Source organism: Sturnus vulgaris, chromosome 5, assembly GCF_052056855.1.
Source record: "Sturnus vulgaris isolate bStuVul1 chromosome 5, bStuVul1.hap1, whole genome shotgun sequence".
NCBI lineage: Eukaryota > Metazoa > Chordata > Aves > Passeriformes > Sturnidae > Sturnus > Sturnus vulgaris.
Window position 1 is genome coordinate 5,652,818 of NC_142247.1, and position 24,064 is coordinate 5,676,881.

The window sequence follows — 24,064 nt, forward strand, 5'->3', positions numbered from 1 at the left end:
CTCTTTTTGCCTGGGGAAAGAGCAAGGAGTCATGGAGGAGGCATGGAGAGAGGCCAGGAGCTCTGCCACCAACCTGCTGCCCAGCAGGTCTTTCCCCTTTTCCCCTGTCTTTGCCATTTCTCTGACTTTTTGAAGATGAAGGCCTTTTGCTTCTATCTGGCTTTTTGCTTTATCTGCTCTCACAGTCTTTTCTTATTTGGTGGCTTTGGGAATGACTGCCTTGCTTCTGCAACTTAGATGTTGCTGAGAATCTCTTGTCCATCTAACTCTGATTCTTGCTTATAAAGCACAAATATACTTTACAAGATCTGCTGAGGCTTCGCTGTGAAGCAGAAAAACTCAAAGAGGGAAGTGATGCTGTTTAGAAACAATGTTTCTGCCTTTTTTAAAAAAGTATGCCTTTTAGAGTTTTCTTTAGGAAAAATGTATTCCTGAACAAATCTTGTCTGGAGACCTCCCTGTTGGTGGCCATAGAATTTTTTTGCAAAAATTTATTTAGAATTTATTTTAAATATACCAAATATAATGAAAAAATAGGAAGAGAAACTGCACTTTGAGTAGAGCCTTCCTCTTTAATGGCACTCCTTAGAACCAGAAAATATCAGAGACTGTTTTCCCAGAACAAGACCGGGAAATGGTTATTTTAGTTGTTTAGTTTAGTTGTATGTTGCCTCCTCACCGTCCCTGTCCCTTGTGGACACTCTCAGACTCCACTAGCAGCATCCCTGCAGTGAGTATCTTGGTTCTTGTTCCTGCACTGTGTTCTCAGTGCCAGAGCTCTCAGCACTGCTGCCTCAACAGCGGAGCAGGAGTGTGCTGGGCTCATTTGTGGTCCTAGGTGCTGTCCCTCAGGAACAACTTTTTCCCTCAGGTTTGGGCCTTTTCTCTCTTTCTTTGTTTATGTTCTATTGGCCATATTGTTCGAATAACACCCAGATGATTGCAGGTATTTCTGTGCGTGGCTAAGATTGGCTGTGTGAGCAGTGCCAGTGGAGAGGAGCGAGACAGCTGAGGGTGGCCAGGGCAAGGACTGCACAAGGCAGAGTGCTGAGTCCAGGTGAGCCACAGCTCTATGGGGCTGGAGCTGATCCACGCACCACAGCTGCCGTGGGACCAGGGAATGCTTTGTCCTTTGGGCATGGTGGGGACACCCTGCTCCCTGCACTGGAGAGACCTGGCTTTCCCCTTCTCCCTGTCCTGGTCATTCCAATGCCAGTGTGCAGTGGGAGGAGAGCTAACAGTGCTCTGCAGCTGGGGACTGACCCCTCGGGAGCGCTTGGCAATGACAGCTCTGCCCTGAGACAAGGCAATGTGGATCCTGCCACCAGCCCTGCAGGACCCGGGGGTTGCAATGCTGCAGCCGCAGACGTGGCTGGCACAGTGGGTGCCACAACTACTGTATGACAAAGCAGTGGAGGTTTGGCAGAGGTGTCTGTGCTGATTCTAAGGCCGGGGGGATACACGTGCTGTGATGGGTGGTGCGTGCTCCCAGATCTGCTCCCTCACTGCCCTCTCCAGTCAGCTGCACCAGCCCGTGATCAGGGACGGGGAATTAGGCCAGCCCTCACACTCCCTTCTGCGCGACCTGGTGACCATTCCCCACCTCCCAAAACCATCACAGAGTCAGTCTGGAGGGTGAAAAAGGTGCTCAAGGGGGGCCCGTGTGCGGGGAGAAACACCCGCGCCCCGTCCGTCCGTCTGCCTGCACCGCTCGGCACCGCCTGCTCCCCACCTGCGCTGAGGGGCAGGAGCAGCGCGGGCCCGTGCGCCAGACGGGCACGTACGGCAGGAGCCTTTCCTCATTCGAGGGCTCCCTTCAACAAAGCCGTGTCTGTCCCGCTCCCTCCAGCCCTGCCTGTGCGGTTGGGGAGCGGGGTCTGGAGGAGCACAAAGGAGCGCAGACAATGGGGCGAGCGGGAGCATTCCTCACACCCATGGCGGCGGGCGAGCGGGCTTTGTGTGCAGGCGCGGCCTGGCTCGGCGGCGGGGGCAGGCGCTGCGGCCGCTCCTTTGTTCGCTCGCTGCCTGCCAGGGGTGAGACAGGCAGGTGAGCGCCGCGCCAGGCAGGGGGCTGGCGGCGTGCGGCGGCGCCCGCATATTAATGCATTTCATCCAGCCTGTCGCTGGATGTTCGCCTTGATTCATGAGGCTCCTCCGTGGGATGCGGCCGGCAGGGAGAGCGAGCAGGGAGACAGCTATTGTCTGCCAGGCCTGGGGCCCTCCCTGCCGGTGCTGCTCCACAGCCCCAGCAGCGCTTGGCACCTTTGCCCTGCTGTCCTTCCCGCCCGGGGTGTCTGTCCGTCTGTCCGGGCCCAGTGCTGGGGCTGGCTGGTACCCGCATCCCACGCGTGTCCCCAAACACCTCGGAGTGCAAGGTGTCCAGCCAGGGCTGCATCATCCACGGAGGGCTTGTCCAGCTAAAAACGCTTCTGTCCAGTGCCTTAGTGACACCAGCAAAATGCGCTTCTTTTTTTTTTTTTTTTTTTTTTTTTTTTTTTTTTAAATGGCCGCTATAGATGTCGCATCACATTTTATGACTGGCTCTAATTTTTAAACAAAGCAAATAGGCAGCTGGTGGACAGGTATTAACCAGGCAGCAGCTAGCCTGTCTTGAAAAGGCTGATTCAGGTACAATGCTCACGTGTGGGAAGGGTGTGGATGATAATCCCAGAGAAGAAAACAAACTGGACGGAGTGCACTCCATCATGCTGACAAAGAGCTGAATTGTACATGCTGGGGTGCAAATAGGATTGTTTGCATATTCAGCTGACTCGCTCTTTTCCCCATCCCTGAACATAGGTGGTGCCTGAGCTCCTTGGGGAGCTGTTTGAGTTGGGGGGACAAATGTGTATGGGGGAGGGAAGTAAGGAGCATGTGGAGGAGGAATGAGAGCAGAGAGGGTGCTGATTTCAGGGGCTACAATAGAAAGGGCCTGGCTGGTGGGGAAAATGCTCTGGGGATAGGGTTTATCCGACTGGATATAGGAAGCTACAGATAAGCTTGTCTGACAGGCTTCCTTTTATATCCCTGACATGTAGTTTATCCCACTTTGAACTAGACATTGGCTTTCCAGAGCAAAATAAAGGTCCAAGGTCTGATTTCTTTTTTTCCCCCCTTTCTTCCTTTTTCTCAGCTGTCAAGGAATAAAGCTGAACTGAGAGGGAAAGGAGCATTTATTCCCAGGGGTAAAGAGAGAAAGGCTGAAATGAAGGATTTTCTCCAATGAGCAGTAAACCCCACCTCTGAATTTCCAGTAAATCTGTTGGGAGTACAAAGCAAACCAATGAAGAAACGTCAAGGCGTATTTACTGTCCTATTAACCTGGTGCCCCATTCCCTCTCTGGCACACGCTGGCAGCACACAAAGGTACGTCCCAGTGCTGTGTGCTGGGGAGGGAGCATGGCTGTGAGCCCAGCTGGGGCAAGGTGACCAAATGGCTCCTGACTCCTGCTCTCCAGCCATCACAGCACAGAAAGGGGATGCTGGAGGTGAGCCTGTTCTGGGAACAGTGGTGCTTGGGGGCTGTGCCAGTCCTTTGTGCTGTCTGCTCTCAACGAGGCAGAAATTTAATTGTAACGAGGAACTCGCACACAGTTATCTGCAGCTGAAGCCAAAGCAGCTTCTGTTAGAGATCACCTAGACTTGACTGCTGTCAAATACTGGCTGCAAGTGAGATGGGTTTCCTGAATGCTGTATTTTACTTGGTGACACATGCAGAACTTTTGGAAAGAGGTTTTTAAAAAAACTTGTCTTTAAGGTTTTTGCAGGTGTCTTTTATACTTTTTTCTTGTAAAGAGAATTGGGCAATCACAGAATTGTAATAAAAGTTGCCTCTTATTCTCTTGCTTCATAGCCCATGGCCATCCTGAAGAATAAAGGAAATGCTGATAAATTGGGTATATTCCCCATCTAATGTTCCTCTCTGCTGTCCTTCAGAGCATGTCCTGCTCCTATTTCCTCTGTTAACTTGTCTCTGCTTAGAACACTCGCTACATAAAACACAACTGGGCGCTTTTCGCTCTGATTAAAATCACGCTGTGCAATAGGAAATACAAATTAGCTCTGGCCTTTGGGCTCCTGACAAGTTTCCAGCGCCGCTTTCAACACCACAGAGATTGTGTAACTCCATCTGTGCGTGCTCTGTGTGGTGACGTCTCCCCCTCCGTCATGAGCTGGGCTGGCTGCCACTCACCCAGGTTCAGCTGCTAATACTTCAAGCAGCTTTTAGAACTGAAGGAGGAAGAGATGTTGCCAGCAGCTGGGTGAAACCAGCTTTTCCTTGCCAGAGGACTATGTGGGAAGGGTTAAAAGGAGGAGGATTTCCTAGGTAATTCCCCCAATCTTGATGTTTGTGCAAACACTTCCCTTTTGAATGAATGACTGGGGAGCTCAGCACAGGAGATGCTTCAGTACAAGATTAACCCCTGAAGGAAGAGCACAGTAGTCTCTTATTCAAACTACAGCTAAAGTTTGTGTTTCTGTGAAGTGCACGGCACTTTCCTGCCTCCTCCAGGGATTCGAGCCAGGCACGCTGTCTTACATCATTTCAGCATTGCTCACTCAAGGGCTGAGGCTCCAGCTCTGGAGTCACGTTTTCAGCAGAAACCTTTTAAGTCTCGGCGACTTCCTCTGAGGATGCTGAAGCAAACAGTGCCCAGACCTGTGAGTGAACAAGTTGCAAATGACATCGCCGGTTTGAAACGGTGCGTGGGCACGACGTGGGCGAATGTTCCCTGCACTGGGTGTTTTCTAAAGGTCTCTGAAGCATGAGGCATGACTGAATGACTTCTGTTTTCTTTAAATGATGAGTGGGAGAATTTTGAATCGTTGGTCTGCTTTTATTTTTGTTAAATGTGTGTGGGCTGACAACATGACTCAGTATTTTCTCTGCAGATGCAAAGATCATACTGCCAATTCTGGGTATATTTCAGACAGTTTCCTACGGAGAACTGGAACACTTTTTTCAGTCCAAAGCTTTGCTTTTCGGCAGCCTTAAGCCTATTGATGTGAAAATAAGTGATTTTAAAAGTGAATGTTTTGCCAAAATGTCATGAATACACTGAAGAAATGACCAAACATGGGGAAAGTCCCTCTACCCCCGTGTTTTTCCAACAGTTTATCTGATTTTTTCATGGCTAACAGTGTCTGATTTTTCTTTCTGATACTCCCTAGTCTGAGTTGCTGCTGGGCCGTCTCTTTGTCTGCTGGATATCATCTCTGATGTTTATTTGCCTGTCCATGTCCTGCTGGGTGACAGCCACCGCCCTGTGACTGATGGTTGTGAGTTCTCCCCTCCTCCTAAGAGACAAGTAGGCATAGTTGTGGGTACCTGTGTGTGGTTCAGCCAGAAGTACCAAAAACTTCCCCTTTCTCCCTTCTGGCAACCTTCCTGCCCTGCTGTGCTTTCTTTATCCTCCCTTTATGCCATGTACAGTGTATGGCATGTGCTCTGGGAGGTACACAAAGCCAGGCATGGGCTTTGGATGCTTTTATTGTGCAACAGTGAGTGTCCTCTTCTCCCATACCCTCTTCTCTACTAATGTGCAGTGTGCTGGTGGTTATGTCTTTGATAAGAATAGGTTTCTTGCTAAGACACTCACCTGTAGTCATAAGTCAGCATTCTAGAGCTACCAATAAACCATTTTTCCCTGCTGATAGCAGCCCTCAGCCCTGTGGACCTTGCTGGAGGTCTGTGAATGACTAGATAATAACACACTAGTGGATGAAGGGTGTTCCACAGCAAAGGTCTGTGAAGATGATGGGCCTGTAGATTCATACTGTAGAGCCTGCAGAGTGTAATGAATTCCATACACTCTGCTTATTTGATTGCTGACTTCAACCACAGCAGAATTCCCACACTCAATCCCTAGCAATGGTCTAATGTGATCTATACTTAGCCCAATGACCCAAACCCCACTATGATCCTGATTCCATACTGGCCCATACAACACTGAGCTGTACCTGACCCAGATATGCACAAGCACGTATTACAGTACTAGGCAACTGTATCATCTTCCTGTCATTCTAGTTCCTCAGTCCTAAGAGCTTCTTTCTATTGCTGGCATTTTCTCTACCTTCCACTGTCCACCCACGGCAATATATCACCCTAAACTTAAGCCTGAGCGTGTCCATCATCCCTACAGACCTCATTGGAAGCCACTTGATGTGGTTGACTCAAATGCCTTTGCAGGTTTATCTCATAATGATAAGAAACAGGTAGCAGGCCTTATAATTTCTCTACAGTCCTCACATTATCAGGAAGAATCCTACACTTTAAGCCCTTTTACCCCACAGCCTGATTCCAGCCTTAAGGATAAACTATCAGCCAGCATTCCTTCAATCACAAGCAGAAGCATTGTGCCTTACTGAGTACCAGCACCCAGGCTTGCCCTGAAGAGCAAGCAAAGAGGTGGTGTTCTTTAGTCTTTGGTGCCCCAATCTCTAACTCTGACTTTAGTGTCTGAAGATCCAGTGCTGGTTACTTACAGTCCTGTACCTCTGAGTGCCAGATCCACTCACCCCTGCCAGCCCCAGCCCACGTTACAGTGCTTCTAACTGTGTTTTTGCTGGAATACAGGCACGGAGATGGAGGCAGCCACGGGGACTTGGTTGGTGTACAAGCTGTAAGATGTATTTTTCAGAGGTTGGGTTTGATGGAGCAGAGTGTGCTTTGGTGGATTTTAGGGTGGAAAGACTAAATTTGGGTATGGCTTCAAGAACCAACTGGCTTGCTCAGCTGCTGAGGGGATGGTAGGCTGGGTACAAGATGGGGCATGGGGGAGTGAGAGAGTGTCTGAACATCAGTGAGCGAGCAGGGAGTCATGGTCTGTGGCACTGATCACTCTCCTTTCCTAAAACAAGCTTCATTGTTCCCATCTTCTTAATTCTCACTGCCCTTCCACTAGTTCTTCATCATTGTCTCCAGCCTTTTCCCTCCAGCCCTTGGATTTCCAGAGCTACCAGCTGCTCTAGAGCTGGTTCCTTGGCCCTCCCCAGCCCTCTGTCATTGCTGCCTTGCCTGTTTTGGTAGTCAGAGCTCAGCCAGAGGCCAAGCATATGAACCTCTGTTGCCTATTAGAAGGTAATCTGCATGCTGTATTTCACATTGGTGTGTCTTGCTGGTTGGGAAACAAGGATGGAGACTGCTACAGCCTCAGGTGTCTTCTGATACCATTGTGTAGCCATGACAAATGAGCTTGCTTCATTTTTGGGATTGGCCTTTAAACTTGCTTCACTTGATTATTTACATTGAAGGTAGGTATTGCATTTTTTGTTTCTGAATTGTGTTTAGTAAGATTGTCATAGAAAAGCTCTCCAAGGTTCTGGAAAGAACACTTATTAAAAGGGGTTTTGTAATTGTTATGATGTGTGGTCCTCAGCTTTCCTTATCTTTTGTTGTGCTACATTCAAGTATAGTCTAGTGTTGTTTGAAAGAAAGCTTGGAAAGAGAAAAGCTGACAATAGGTCAGACTGAGAGAGGTGGAGCTGGTTTATGCCACTTTTTTTGCAACAGATGAAGTTGGTATTCCCCACCTGGTTAAGGTGCAGCAGACTGAATCACTAACACACCTTGCTCTGACATAAATCACAGTGGCAAAACGACATTGCTTGTGGCAGTAGGCAAAGTGCTTATTAAATAGCAAGCATTACTTTGCATGCTTAAGATTACGACTACTATCTTACAAACAAACAAACAAACAAACAAACTTTATTTTCCATAATCAAGGCCAGTGAAAGGCAGGTCCCCACAGGGTGTGGAGACCAGCCTGCTTCCTCATTCTTTTCACTCTCACGGATGGGTTGCTTTTTTCTGTGTCAAGTGAAAACTTCCTCACCCAACCCAGTAGTGCTGGACTCGCCCTGAGCCCGGCCAGGTCTCCTCCCTACACCAGGCAGCCTCACCCCTTCTCTCCTGGGAATATCCACCCTATTCCCATGTGCCTTACCAAGGTGTTCAGCAGGTTTGTTGTTTGCAGACACTTCCTGATACACAACATGTGTGCATTTTTATGGCCAGTTTGGATAAAGACATCACTCCAGCTGGTAACTGCAGCTTCCAGATAAGACTGACCCCGTGACAGTGTAAGAAACACCCAACTAAGGAGCAAGGAATTGTCCATTTTCAGACTCCAGAGTGGCTACATATATCAACAAACACAGAATTTTGTTGCACAAGTACAGAATAACAATTCTAACTGGAACAGTTCTCTTGGTAGTCCTTACGTTATCTGTAATTGATTCTGGAAGAGTTTGCAGGCCCTACCATTAGGAAGCAACTTCCTACGTGTGTCTTAGAATCAGAGGAATAAAGAGAAACAATATTTTTAATGACAGACCCTCTTGGTTTGTATTATTTCCTGAAACTCTGAAATTGTAATTTGTTGCCTTACTGGTGTTTCTTGCCCCTAATAAATTTTACATCAGCTTTTTAGAAGACTGATGTGTCTGTGGCCCCATTTTGAGTTGCAGAAATACTGAGCAACTTTGGAAAACTAAGGAGTATTGAAACATCCACAAACAACATCCTGCAGGTCAGAACCTGGTTCACTTTCTAAATAGGTCAAGGTTTGGTTTGAGAATCTGGTATTTCTTGAAGATATCCTTTACACTTCCTTTATTTCTCTGTCTCATTCTCCATTCAGTCACAGAGCCTGCGTGCTGGATTTATTTGTTTTACATTTCTTTGCTGTCCATTTTGCTGCCAAATCATCATCTCATGTTGCTTGTCTTATATAAATGTTGACATTAGCAAGCTTCACAATAACAGTCTGGAAAGGAAACATTTACTTCTGAGCTTCCCTCTGCCAAACAAACCTACAGCATTTGCTTTTTTGTGGCTACTGGTGGTTAAGGCCATGGGTTGTAAAATTATAACGCTGTAGGCAGTGTCTATTACAGTTACGATCACTGTAACACGCACTTCAACATATTTATTGTTTCGTGTTTAAATTGGTACATTCAGTTTGGAAGATACAGCTCTCCATTCCCTCATACAATATAATCTCCGTAAGTCTTTGAAAGGCTGCAGGAAAAAAAAAATCTGTTTTAAAATCTACTTTTTTTGTTCGCGATGACACATAATGAAAGCATCAGTGCTACTTTTGTGTTCTGAAAAAAAGGGTGATGGCATGGAACGAACAGTGATGCACACGTAGGCAGGGAGCTTGACAAGAAATAAACCATTGCAACCCCCAGCTGGGCAGCATGGAAGCACTGTCCCGGCTTCCTAAAATCAGATGTGCCTGTGCCCCGAGGTCCCTCCGGGAGAAAGCACCACTGCCCGTCCCCTAGCCTCCCGTGTATGGAACCCGCTTCGTGAAAACATTTTTCACAAACTGCAGCAAACGAATGCTACATCATCGGCTGCCTGTGCCCCCGTGGCAGGGTCTTCAGGTGCTGAACCACATCAGGAGAGTTCAGCGGGAACCGAAGGAGGACACCTGCATGGGCGAGGCGACACCTGCATGAGCGCTGAGGCCCGGGGTGGGGGGCGAGAGGCGGCAGCTGCACGAACCCTTGGCTCAGAGGGAGCTCCGCCGGCTCCTCAGAGGGGTGTCCGGACGGGACAGGGCAGCACATGCCAGGCCAGGGCGCTCCGAGCGCCGCCGCGGCGCTCGTTACATAACGGGGGCTGAGGGGTGAGGGGGGGCCGCGTCCCGCGCCCGCCTCCTCCTCCTCCTCCTCCTCCTCCTCCGTGTCCTCGCGGCACCCCCGCCCCGCCCCTCCCCGCGTGACACCGCGCGGGGGGGGGGGAAGGGGAGGGGGCGCAGCGCGTGCCTCCCCGCGGCCCCGCCTCCCGGGAGGGGCGGCACGTGCGCGCCCCGCCCCGCCCCGCGCGCTCCACGGGGGAAAGGCGCTCCCCGCCCTGCCGGCCCGCCCGCGCACGCGCAGTCCCCGCCGCTCCGGGCCGCTCCGCGGGGCGCAGGCGCGGCGGGGACGGTCGCCGGGCCGGGCGGGGCGGGGCGGGGCGGTGCTTCCCCCCCGCGCCCCCTCCCATCGCCGTCCCCATCCTCCTCCTCCTCCCGCCTCCACGGGGGCCGGGTGACGCACGTGCGCGCGCCCCCGCGCGCTGTTGTCCGCTCGCTCCCGCGCCGCCCGCCCCGTGCGCGTGCCAGCCGGCGGCGGGGGGCGCGCGCGGCGTGCGGGGCCGGCACGCGCGCTGTTGTTATTGGCGGCGCCGCCGCGGCCGCGGCGGAGCGAGCGGGGCGGGGGGGGCAACGGGACGGGACGGGGAGGAGCGGAGCGGGGCGGGCGGCTCAGTCAGGGAGTTCTTTAAAGATGGCCGGAGCGACGGCCGCCGCCGCGACCCCCGTGTACTGCGTGTGCCGCGAACCCTACGACGTGAGCCGCTTCATGATCGAGTGCGACATCTGCAAGGACTGGTTCCACGGCAGGTAAGGCGCGGGGAGCCGCGCCGGGGCCGGGCGGCGCGGCGGGGCAGCCGCCGGGCGGCACCGGGCACAGGCGGTGGCAGTCGCCTTCCCCCCTCCCCCCGGGGGGGACAATGGCTGCGCGGCGGCAGCACGGGGGGAGCGGCGGGCGCTCGCCCGGTCCGGCTCTCCCCCCCCCGCCTCACCGCCGCGGGGACAGTGCCGGCGGCCGTCCCCGGGCACATGGGTCCGCGGCTGTGAGGGGGCGGACGGGCCGGGCCAGGCGGGGTGGGGGGGCTGCTTACGAAAGAGCAACAGATGCGGGGCCGGCGGGGTCGGGGCCACCCCGAAGTTGTGCCGACTGTGCAGAGGCGTCGCGTGTCCCCCCGCGCCCCCGGGGGGTCTCTCCCGGGACACGGCGGTCTCCCGGCGGAGAAGTGCGGGCGCCGGGGCTGTCCCCGGCCGGGTGCGAGCTCCGGGCTGCCCGTGCGTTTTGTTCGGGGGGCGGCGGAGGAGGAGAAAGAGGGTCGCCCCGCGCCTCTCGCCGCTTTGACGTTTCCAGCCCGGTCCCGAGCGGCCGCCGCCGCCGCGCGTGTGTTTTGCGAGCCGAGCGTGTGAATAATAAAAGGCCCGTCGGCAGCCGCTGCGAGCGGCAGGAAGCGGCGGCGGCGGTGGGGATTCACGGGCAGTTAAACAAAGGAGCAAGTTGGGGGCCCGCGGCGGTGGCGGCGGCGGCTCGGCCGGGCCGGGGCTGCGGGGCCGCTCGGTGCCGCCCCCGCCGTGCGGGGAGCGCCGGGGAGCGCGCGGCGCCCGTGATTGACAGCCCGGCGTTTAAATACCCCGAGCGGCAACAACAACAGCGCCGGCCGCCCGCGCCGCGCCCCCTGCCGGCCAGGGCCCGCACCGCCGCCCCCCGACCCTGCCCGCCGGGCCCGGCGCTCGCAGCGCAGCGGCGGGGGCCGTGTGCGGGCTCGCAGTTGTTTGGGTTTGTTTTCCCCTTTTTTGTTTTGGCGTTTCTTCCCCGCAAACGCCGACAGAAAGTAGGTTGCGTATCTATAGGTGCTGCTTAGCAGTGATTGTTACACACGGGTGTTTTCTTGCCACGTTTTAGGAGGAAAGGAAGGCTCGCAGATGTTTACTTGTGTGTACGTCGAGGTGGTTTGTTCTTTGTACATGAGCTTCTCTCGGCTCGAACTGCAGTATAACAGAAAGTGTGAAAAGGGCTTTGTAAACCATAAAACTGGCAAAGCAGGATTGTTGTACCTTGAAAACAACCTCTCATTAATATTTTTAACTAGCCTGCTACTGCTCTTGCCAGTACTGTGTTTAGAGCGAGACACACAACAGCTCTTTTGGGTTACAGCAGCTTAATACAAGTTTGTCAGAACTCGGTCACTGCCTGCAGTAAAGGTGCAGGCATCGCCTGAAGTGTTTGTACGGTTACAGGTTCTTTCTCTTCCAAGTCTTTTTCTGCATTTGTGTAGTTGCTCTTTCAGAATGTCCTGGCAATTGCTCAGGTTCCATGCAGGCTTAACTTAAATGCCAGCCTTGTGTGTCAGTATTGCTGGGGTATGGGTGAGCTGAATTTCTGGAATTGTTATGAGGAGGAGAGCGCTGCCTGATCCAAAGGTGGGACAAACCTCTTGGTAGCTTTCTTGTATCCTGATGTGCAAAAAGCTTCACACAGGTTCCTGTGATTGAATTCTGCCATGTAATGGGTAGAAAAAGCCTGTTAGCACTGAACTGCCTTGATAGTCTGAAACCCTAAGGGTGGAAAATAAGCCACCAGGCCAGCAAGAGCTGGCAGCAGCCACGCTGCTTTGGGATTTAGTTGCATGCTCACCCAGTCTCATGACTAAGGGACAGGTTTTTGGGAGATATGTTACCCCCTGCCAGCTGTGGTCTGCTCTGGGAGTGCCTTTCCCCTTGCCTTAAGAGTGTCTGAAGACTGTTACATAGCTTGTGAAAGAAAACACACACTCTCAAATATTGAAGTTTCTGGTAAACTTCTTAGTTTCATGTTTTCTTGATTTTATTTTTTTGTCCTTTTTTTTATTTCCCCTGGCCTGTGGAATAGCACTGATGTGTGTTCTATCTTAAGAAACATATAAACCCAGGCTGTGGTGTGCTAGCATGATACCTAGCACGTATGATTGGATTACAGACTCTTTGCTGCCTTCCTGTGTATAGTCAGGAGAGTGCCTGAACAGTACACTGGAGGCCATACAAAGTCTGTTCTGACAGATTGTTACTTAGTCCCTTTAAATTTTTATGCGATTGGTTTTTCCCTGTGTGTTCTTCTTGCACTCTCTGTCTTCAAATGATTTGTACTTTGGTTTGCTGTTATCAATATATGAGTACTATGAAATGTGCGTTTTATTGCTTTTGGCAAATATTTGCGTTAAAGGAAATGTTTTGTTGTGCCTGGCAAGGCAGTGAACCGGCATTGTGGGTTTCAGTTACTCTCTGAGTGGGCCCAACACCCAGCCACAGTCTGGTGTAATTACCCCTTGTGAACAAAAGAGTGTAACGCGGGTGCCTGCGCTGTTTGAGGCTTCGTCGCCTTCCTGAATGGCTTGCAAGAGTGCAGAGACTACAGAGCTGTAGATGTGACAAACTGTCAAAGCTCTCAGATGGGCAAATCCGTTTATATTTTAGACAATTTTTGTGTTTTCCCCATCTTATCTGCTTTAAACCAAAGTGTGACATTAAGCTGATTCCCGCTTTCTGACTTGTCTAGAATATGCTCCAGCTATGAATGTAGCATAAAAAGTCCTTTATGCTGCTCTATGTGTTCAACTTTTTCTTGGATCTGTTCCATAGCTCTTGAAACCTCTTTAATTTCTTGGTTTCACCTTCAAATTATATGTATCATTCTATGATACTTTTTGTGCTGTCTCTGCCTGCCTTAGTTTTTTGATACTTTGCCTCAGTTATTAGGTTAACGATGTGCTGTCATCTTTTCTTGTTTGTTTTTTGCTGTGATATACTCTGTGATTAGGCTACATATCTTTTTTTAAACTGATTTTGCAGTCAGCTCTGTTCTTGAAGCATGTTTGTGAAGTTTGCAGAAATCCTGTTGAAATTTTTGTCCTTTTTTCTGTCCATAATACATGCACTCTACTAGATTTATATGCATTGTGTAGATGTGACTTATTCCTGTGGACTAGATCTCAGGTCAGAACAAACTGAAGTTTAAGCATATAATTCAGTTTTTGTCTGTACAGTGTAATGCTGTCTGTGATATTTCAGGAGTAAAGTATTGTAGAATTGGCCTTTTGAGGAGGTTGGCTTTGTAAAGCTGCACTGGTACTGTACTAGTTGTAAATGAGTGTGGAGAAGTCAGTCAGGTAAACTGAGAATTAAAAATGCTGGTGGCCCTGTGAAGTCTTGTGCGTTGCACTTCTCCGGGGATGTTTTGTTTCTCAACAAACATACAGTGAACTTCTAACGTGTCTCAATGATGAATAGGCTAAGAAATTGTCAAATGTGTGCATGTCAGTTACTGGTCTCTGCCTTTTGAAATGCCTGCGACCTTTCTAATGTATTTTTTACGTTACAGAAAGATGTTTTTGGTTTTTTTTTTTAAATTAAGCAAGGGATATGTTTTATTCTTCAAAGTTAATGGGGCATAAGAAAGGGAAAACATCCTATTTGTTGTTGTTGAAAATTAGCAGTTTACCTGAAAATTTCGTGGTGGTGTCAACTTTGGTGTCTTCCCCCTCAAGAATAACATTTTTTATGTTTACAGAAATAAATATTTAATTTGAGCAGCTTAGAGGGCAGTCAGGGAAATACAGCACTAATCTGTATGTAGTGTACGTATGTACACACTTCTGTTGCAAAGCAAAGTCAAATTGATTAAATTTATATGGAATTGTTTTTAAATTGATAGCTCTTGCTCTCAGGATTAATTCTGTATTTTGTATAGTTTTGAAAGAATTAACTTTGCCCTTTCCTACAGCAGTTCATTGGTGGTATTTTGCCATTAGGTGTTTGCTTTTTACAGCTTTGTCATTACTAGAAAACATTTAATGTCATAATTTGAAAAGAAAGGTGATTCGTGTACTGTTTGAAGATTGTAATTTAAACTGCAGATGCCTTGAGGGCTTTTTTCCTCATGTGGAGGAAAAATTCAGTGCCAAAGTCACATCTGAGCGAAGTTCATGTAGAACATATTTTTTCTGATGTTGTATAGATTTGAACATGTCTTTGTTTGGTCTCTGAAGAAACACAGAACTTCTCATCCACTCCTTAATATGATCTCAATGTAAGATCAAGGTTTCTGTCTCCCAGCTGTAAGGTTAAGTGGTACAGGTCTGTCTGAAGGCACCGATTTGTACTCTGAAGGCAATCTTTCTCCTTTAGAAAAGAAGGAAATGCATGTGCTATAGTGACTACTTTTCCTGAATTGCTTCTTTGTTTTGGAGCTTTATACATGAGGTTCTGCACGATGGGCTTTGCCAACCCTTTGCTGCTGAAAGAGGCTGTCCTGCTCCTGGCTGCATGCTACTATAATTCCTCTTTTGCTGGTTCAGTGCGTGCCTGATTGGTAAATCAACTCTGCTCAGAAAACTGACAGAACCCATTCTCTTGCTGGGTTAGCTTTTTGTTGGGCTACTGAGCTGAGTGGGTTCCTCAAAAGGCTACGATGAGTCCCAAAAGGAATTGAAGGAATGTGTTGATGGAGATAATACTCCAAGTGGAGTTGCTCATTTTTCTTCCTCACTGCCCACTTTGGGCTTGATAGCTCACCCAGCCTTGTTTTTGTGTCTCAGTCGCTATGTGTGATTCTGTCCTGACCCAGTTGCTCATCTAGTGGGGTCCAAGGGAGTGGAGGCATTTCCAGTGCAGCTGCAGGAGCACAACCCCAGAACATGATCTGTTTGCAAGGGTAGGTGAAGTTCTTGTATCTGCCTTGGAGGACGTGGCATGGTGATGCTCAGGTCAGGGAACATGGAGATTGCAAAGATACTGTTACAAATGTTTTCTGGTGCAGACCTCTTTATAGAAAATTAAGGCCTTTTAGTTGGAAACATTCAGGGATCTGAACTGCATCAACAAATCCTTGTCTGGTTAACAGAGCTTTGGTCTGGCACCAGAGAACTTTCAAGCCGACTTTCTGGCTCTTGTGATGTATAAGCCTTAGAACCTTCATGTGGCAATTTGGTGGATCTTAGGGAAGTGCTTTCGACCTCAAAAGAAAGCTAATGTGTTTAATCTTACTTTTCTTTGGCTTAGCCATGCTTCCTCAGAAGTAAGATGGAAGTCTCAACCTCAGTCCAATGAGCTGTGTACCCTCTGCCAAAGAATTAAGTAACTTGAAGTGACTTCAAGCTCTTCTAACAATACAAAAGCTGAAAAAGTTTTGGTTAAACTGAAAAGAAACTAGTTCTAATGAGGATGCTAGACAAGCACTTGTGTAACTGGGTGTCTGTTTCCAATCCTTTTATATTCTTCCTTTGGACAAACAATTTTTTTCCTCATGGTTCCCATCTGTGAAGTGGGAAGACTTATTAATATATATTAAAGTTAGATGTGTTCTACCATAATAAGCACTGAAGAGTTGCAAGTATTCAAATTGCTTCAATTTTTGAAACTGTGTAATAACATGTAGAATTGTGTACAAGTTTTTCTCTTTATAGCTTTCTTGAAGAACTGGCTTTATTGGAAGTAGGTGTGCTTTGAAAGTTAACACTCCTTTCCTTGAGATCTCTAATTTTGTAATTTTTTTTCATTTGTTCTGGAATAAAACATAATAGATGTTTTAGCTTCTGATATGCCTTCTGATAAAGTAACTAGGACAAGGAAAAAACATATTGTCCAATAAAATCTGCAAGAGAACTGAATGGTATGCAGTTCAGCTTTTTAGATTAGAGTCCAACAAGATTCTAATGAGTTTCTAAACAGCTATTAAATGGTAATAGTTATAATTTCTAAAGCACAAATTCATTATTACCTTTTCAGTGTTAGTTAAAAGATAGAGGTTCAGATTTAGTCATTTAAACACTACCTCTAATTTTCTGTAATATTATTGTTGACCTATATTTTTGGTATAATTGTTTTTGTTTTGGCCATTCTTGACTGTGCAAATGAAGGCGGTGTAAGTATTTGTGTAGTTTAACTGTGAATTTTTTATTAGCTAGTTAATTTATGATGATTTTGTATTCCAAAATGTCATTTGTTGATGCTCATGAAGCACTTTGGTATCTTCCTTTCCCTTTGTTATGTTTAATACATAAATGATTTGAGGAATTCAGATGTTTTCAGAAGGCTCTGTTTTATGACGTCTGTATCTAAAAACTAGAGGGGTGGGAGGAGTCTGGTTGGGGGACTGCTGCTTGGTACATCTAATTTCTGTATATACCTACTAGGTGCTGCAGTGCAGAATATGAAATACATTCTTTTTATTTAAACTTGTCTTGATCTGTTGGTAATGACGAGTCCTCTTAGAGCAACACATTGGCAGTAAAATGGCTTAAACCTTACAGTGGGATATCACTCTGTTAACTGCCAGTGGGTGAAATCACATTAATTTTGTTTTCATTCTTCATTTGTGGTTTCTAGCTTTTCTTTTTGTGGATAGTTTTCATATTCATTAGCGATTTTTTTTTTTATGATCAGTGCAATTTCTGTGTACTTCCTGTGTCTTTTGCAAGATCATGCAGTAATACAGTGTTTCCATTCTGTTCACATGGCAGTTTGCAAGAGTTGAACATGAACTAATAGTCTTCATGCAACTATTTGTACTTTTATTTTACATCATTGTAAAATAAAATACCATTGTCTCAAAACAACTCTGAGTAATCAGTAAAGATTTCTGTAGGTACAGTGCACATACTTGAAACCATAAATATGCTCAAGTATGAAAATTCAATTAACAGCATTGCTATTGCTTTATTATCAACATGTGAGAGGTATTTTAGTGAAATATATAGCTTTTTAAAAAGCTCAGTTATTTTTTATTTTGTCAGTCCTTTCTAATGTATTATAACATTAGCTCATGAATATACAGAACTAACAATCTATGGAGTATGAATCGTCTTGAGATGTCTGCTATGTGGTGGTAATATGGATTTATGTGGTTGGTAACCCTCCTCAGGTCAATTCTGCTTTTGAATGGAATTAATATTTAATACTGTTTTCTCCATTACTTCAGCATTAACTAAAGTAGACTTCAAAACTGGTGTTTCTTTTTGAAAGTACTGAGTTCGTTGTTGCTCGGGCAGGCATAAATGCTGTTCACCACAAAAACAAGAAAGCTTTTTTTTTTTAAACCCTCCCACATTATTCTGTTTTAAAAGCCAATTGGAATAAGTATGATTGTTGTAGATTTTTTAATATAATGTGGTCTGAAGTCTATTTATTTTCATCTGAAACTGTCACCTGACATTGTAGCTTGGCTGGAAAATTAATTTCTTAAATTTAATTGTGTTTGTTCCATTTACATGAATACTTTATTCACTTAAAGGCTCTTAAAGCACTCTTCATGAAAATGAGTGCAAGGAAAGGTGACTCTCTGAGAAATGGAATCTTTGATATTGAAGATATGTGATTGCTGTGATCTGTCATTCTTGCTGCTTATCAGGCAGTATTTTCTAAAGGGAGAGACATTTTTCTTTTGAAATATTGATGTTTGCCAATAAACAAAATCCAAATCAGATAAATGAAGAGCAGCCAAAGAAATTGCTGTGTCTTATTACCCAATAGTGCTTGTAAAACCTCTGGTTGTCTTGCTCAACATACAGATTTTTAGTTTTGTTTCAATAACAAGAATATTTGGATCTTTTCACTGAAGGATTACATCATGCTGTTTACTTGCAAAACTTGGTGTTAAGAACAAGCAGAACAAGAGAAATGAGTCAACACAGGGCTTTTGGGGGTACTGCTGGGCACATCTGAGCTGCAGTGAAGGGACAGTACCAAAAGCAAGGGAGCTGTGCTAATGGGGCACTGTGCTCAGGAAAACATGAAAAGTCTGCCCCCTCAGCATAGTGTTATCCCTTATTTCATCAAGGTGTGCAGTGTTGCCATATCACAGCCTCAAGCCCACTCTCTCCTAGGTATTTCTCTGTGCTTTTATTGCTTATGTAACAGAGGACCGAAATCATGTCACGAGAACTGGTGTGCACATACAGTCTCTTAAATCTCAAGCTACATTCTGACTACAGTATCTGTGTGCCCAGAGGGCACATCAGTGTGAGGCCAAGGTGAGCAGCAGCGTGCTGCCTCTGATGCTGTGCTCTCCTGTGTGACCAGCTAGGACATCTCGGGGCATCCCTTTGCATCTCCTAAAACTGCAGTAAAGTGTGCTGCCCTGATGGAGTGAGTATCACAGAAGTAGTTGAGAATGTTGCTCTTATTGTCACTAAGAACGAATGGGACAGCTGTAGTATGGAGTGATTGGGCTGATGTCCCTGCTGAAAATGCTTATTGAGCACTTTAGAACTGAGTGGAAGCAGATGCCTTGGCTGTACCTTACCCTTCCAGCATGGTCAGCTGGCTTGTGCTTGAAGCATCATGCAGCTGAAGGATTTAGGTATGAACTAGGGTTTGGAGTATCGTTTGAGTGGATCAGCAATGGCAGAAGCAAAGGTGCAGCTCTCAGAACCTTCTGCAAATGTTACCTCCTGACTTTTCTGTTTTACCAGTAAGGACAGGTTCCAATTTCCCTTCAGTTTTTGGAATTGATGGCTCAACTAGCATCACCCATGAGAATATACTGTGCATTCTATTTCCTGGTCCTTATTTGACTGTGGAAATAAAGTTATTGTCTAATGAAAAAACACACACTGTCCACTCTAGAGAAGAATAAACCTTTTTACTCCTAGTTAGTTCTGATACTGAGTAGATCTATCACTATAAGAGGGAACAAAATCTTGTATATTAGTGAAAGGAAAATATTGCTGGTACCAGTGTTCAGCCTTTCAATGTCAGGTGCTGTTACTAGCTTCTTGTGAAGATGCCTTGCATACAAGTGGTCTTTTCCTGAAGGTAGTTCCTTATAATAAGGAAGAGATCTGACATTTCTTTACAACCCTCTTTGCTTATTGCACATTAGTGCTCTTGTGCCTTTTTTCTTCCCCCAGCATATGAATGTCAGTGCCTGTGTCTAGATGGCTGGATCTTTGTTTTTCATAGGGCTGCACTGTATCTAATTCTCTTTTTTTCGTTGATGTCTGAAACAGTGATGGTATGTGGGGCCTGGGACAAGGAAATGAGCCAATATCATGAAAAAGTGGTAAAACATGGGAAAATAAAGCTTTAGCCTTTCATTGTGATTAGTGATACGATTTGGAGCAGACATCTTTTTTGTCTGGACTAAACTTACATGAAACAGGCACGGGTACATTTACATTATGTGATTAAGAGTGAGCTGCAGTGCATTCCTTACTGCTTTTGATACACGTGTGCTGAGAAGGGAAGTGAATGCAGTGTGTGATGGCAGTTCTCAGTACAAGCTACATGGAAAATTCCCAGGGAGTTGCTAGTGGACCACAGAGCAGCTTGAAGCAGTAAAGCCTCTATTTGCAGTTTTCCACTCCATTCCCGGGCAACAATAGTCAATTCTAACATGATTTTCATGACACATTATTAAATGCTTTGAATAGCCTATTTTTCTGGAGTGGTTTTTTTTTTTTCTTCCCTTTATTCTTGTATCACTAATAGGGAATTTGGAGATAGAAGTAGCAGATAAATGTTTTACATAGACTTGTTGGTTGGCCAAGTAAAGTAAAATTCTGTTTCTTATGCTAACCTGAGGAAGCTGGACAAGCATCTTTCTAGTCTGAACATATGCATTGCTCTGAGCCCCTGAGAAATTCATCATCTTTCTGTGAAGCTTATGCACCATGATGTTTTGGAACAAGTTTTTTGTTAGGAAATGTGCTCTATCCCCTTAATATGCTTGCCATGTGTTTAGAAGAAAAACTGTAAATCTCTAAATGATCTTTGTTGGAAACATACTGACTATATGCCAAGAGGATGGGAGTAAAGTAGATACTTCCTTTTCAAAACTGTACCAGACACAAAATAATTGAATGGAACTTATGGTTTTCAGGTGTCTGAAAAATTTGGAACTGAGATCAGAAGATTTTTCTGTTCACGTGGGGTATCTACAAAGGGGTAAGCAGCCTTGTGTAGGAGAATCTTGTAGGTGAAAAGCTGGATGGAGAGAGATCAGGAAAGGAAAGACAATGCAGAAGAAAACTTATCAAAACAAGGAATACGTGGAGAATATTAACTTGTACTGCAAGAGTGTGAAGTTGTAAATTTGAACATTAATTTGTGACTGAAAAAAGCCTCTGTGCTAAAATGTCTGGTGCAGTGACCAGCCACTCTGAAGTGATGTGAGGAAGATACAAATTCTAAAGCAGCTTGGTGATACTTGATGCAAATGCATGGTTTAGTTTTTGATTGGATGGAAACTACTTTATGGTGTGCAGAACATAAGGAGTGATGATCAACATTAATTTAAATTAAAAATGTAACTTTCATTTTTTTTTTCTGAATGAAATCTAACCTGAATCAGCTGCACGAAGTCCAGTTTTAATTGCTGCATTTTCCGAAGATAAATAGATAGTTTGAGGTTGTCTTGTGTAACTCTATGTCTTGAATTGCCAAAGGAAAACGATGTCTTTTTAAAGAAAGCTGATTCTGGGTGTATTTAAATTGATGTACTACAAATTACATTGTAAGGTTGCGAAATTTTCGATCTTCAAACAGCTTTTTTTTTCTTTTGAGTATTTTCAGTTTCAATTAGTTTCAAAGCCAGTGCTATGTAATGTAAAGAAACTGATAAATAAACTTTTCTTCTGTAACTGAATTGTAAGAAAATAGCTTCATAGTTCACATTCAGTGATATGTCAAACTCATTAAAGGCTCTTTAGAGATCATTGACCTCTAAATCTTTATCTAGGAAACACTTCTGGTAAAAGATTATTCTTCTGTCAAGTATTTACTACTTTTTTGCTAATTATCAAAGAAGAATCTCTTTGTCACTTTCACATTATGTTAGTGGAGGCTGTAAAGAAAAGCAAAACATCATTATCACTTTCAAGGCAGAAAAGCAACACCTATTAAATGTTACTTATACTCCAAAAACCCCGGGAGGTATGAGGCAGGTCTTAGGCAAATTTAAAGTCCTTGCCAGTTCCTGAAATATTTAGAGGAAATGGACAGCTCTGCCTTTTTTAAAAGGAAAACAGGTGCATTCACAGTCCAGACTTTATATCTATATGTGTGTGTGTGTATATATATATGTATGTATGTGTGTGTATATATATATATATGTGAGTGTATATATAGTCTGGACTATGAATATATATAATATATATATACATATATAATGTAGACTACTATATTTCTGTAGGAAGTGCTATTAAATCTGAAGACTAAAAAAAAAGTATTAGTGTGTCTTAAGACTTGGAAAAATGTTGTAATTCATGCTCACTTTATCTATTTATTCACAAATGTCAGGCGCAGGGACCAGAACTTAAGATAATCTTGTCAGTGTCTGAGGGTTTTAACCAGACCCTTGTGCTCAGGTCATGTTACATTCTGTTCAGGGCCCCTAATTCTTGGATACTTTTCTGTGGAGTAAGAGGTCCTAAGTGGGGGAGATAAAGGATATCTTCACATAAAAAGTGAGCTGGAGGTGAACATTGCCCTGAGATGTGTGGGCTTGAACTCTCATAACCTGAAAAAGCACTGCTGCCATCTCAGTCAGAAAAACAAAATTTCTCCCTTCATAACAAGTTTTTAGTGCCCAGCACTTTGACAGTATGGCTTAGACACCAGGGAGCACAGGGTGAGCAATAGGAGTGATCTGGAATTTTTGGGTCAAGTGGTGAGGTGCTAGCTGAGTGTATGTACTTTTGAGGTTAACTTTCTTCTGAATTTAAGTAGGCTTTAGGGACCAGCATCTTTAAGTGGATATTGCCTGAATAGCCATATGTAGATGAGTAATTTCTTCTGTGTTCTTGCAATTTGTTTTCCCCTCCTGTTTAGATGGATTTCATGTACTTTAATCTGTGGCCATCAGCATTTGTCCTGTCATTGGGCATTGCTGAGTAATGTCTGTTACCTTTCCCCTTCCATCAGGGCAATTTTCAAACATTAATATTTGCATATATTGGTAAGGTTGGAAATTTTCTCCCAAAGAATTAATTTTGTGCTTTTCACAATAAATGAACCATAAGTGTCTCCTGTAATTTTTACAGGAGTAGTAAATCAATATTCATCTCCAGGGGACCTTGTGCAATAGGCCCTCTGCTTCATGCTTCATATTTTTCCTGTGCATTTCTTTGAACATTGCTGTTGGAGTCATAGGAATTTTGTCCACTCTGAAGAAGAAGGTATTTTAAGAGATAATATATGCATACTATACATATGCACTATACATATGCTGATATATGGATAAAAATCTTCTTTTTTCCCCATATAAAAGCACTGGAGCTGAGTAGCACAGACTGTGAAGTCAAGGTTACCTCTAAAAGTGTGTAAAATTTAGATTAAAACATGTGGATTTGTGCTTTTGCAAATACTTTAGATTACTGTAAATAGCATATGATAGAGCAAAAATGGTTTGGGTAACCTGGATCTGAACTCATAGGAATTTTAGATTAAAATCAGTATGTCAAATTATATGCAGAATAAAAATAATGGATGTAGATAGAATTCAGTGCTTTTGTAACTCAACTCCCAAACTCTTTTTTAGCTTTGTTCTTTGCTATTTGATGTTTCCACATGGTCTGGAAATTACTGTGCTTCATTAATTCCATCTGAAGAGGATTGAACAGTTAGTTTTCTATAGCTAGAATAATGTGTAAAAGTAACTTCTTGATATGTTATGGACTGCATGGGTGCAGCTTTGACCAGCATGGCCCTCTGGACCTCTATAAGCAGCTGAGAATCCAATAAGGATCTCTAAATTATAGGCATTATCTAGTTGATTGAAGGAGCTTTTTCTACTTACTGCTCTGCCAGCCAGCCAATGTAACATCTGATATTTAGACTCATTATCTGTGTATCTGAAACAGTTTGCTTGTATCATAGCTTAAATAGAAGTTAATGTAATCAGATACTCCATCTGCTTTTGAAACGAGCATGGTGAGCTAGAGATGAGCCAGTTTGCTCTCAGATTTCTTCAGAAATGAAGCATCTGTCTCTACTTGCTATTGACTGCAAATCTATTTGCCTTATGCAAGGAAGGTATTTCAAAGCTATACAAGCCATTGTGTAATTTTTTGTTCTGTGATTAGAAGATGCAGAAATTATTCAGCTTAATAAAAAGCTTGCTAAAAGTTCCTAGCAAAAAAAAAAATTCTGAAATATTGTCTGAAAAATATTGTAGGCTAGAGGAAGAAGGACTCAGTTGAGAAGAAGATGAATTGAAAAATATACTTGATTTTTATTTTTTATTTTTCTTAAAGATGAACTGTTCAATGAGTTGAATTTTGAAGGCAGAAGAAGCTTTATTTCAGGTACAGCTGTAGAGTCTCTGAATGCTACTGTGAGTGTTGAGTTACTTAGTAGACAGCTCCAGGAGGTCTTTAAAACCAATCTGGGTAAGAAATTTTTAACCCAGTTGGGTGGTAAAGTGTTTCTGGGGTAAGGAACCAATTTAAAGGTGTGTAAAGCAGGCTGAAGCCAAGTTTGCTGTTGCTGCAGTCTGTAAAAGAAGCAAACAGACA

The 24,064-nt window shown here is 45.0% G+C and overlaps 1 protein-coding gene across 2 annotated transcripts in view; it reads left to right on the forward strand.

The window, feature by feature from the left end:
* The first annotated feature begins 10,230 nt into the window (after positions 1–10,230).
* The window catches only part of KDM7A (lysine demethylase 7A), a 56,273-nt gene continuing 42,439 nt past the window's right edge, over positions 10,231–24,064 (forward strand). The window contains exon 1 of one of the 2 annotated variants that reach the window (XM_014869944.2): positions 10,231–10,394. In XM_014869944.2, coding sequence (XP_014725430.1) covers positions 10,279–10,394 — 116 coding nt within the window. In that variant the 5' untranslated portion in view covers positions 10,231–10,278. The remainder of the gene's footprint in view (positions 10,395–24,064) is intronic. The other variant, XM_014869945.2, reaches the window with a different exon arrangement.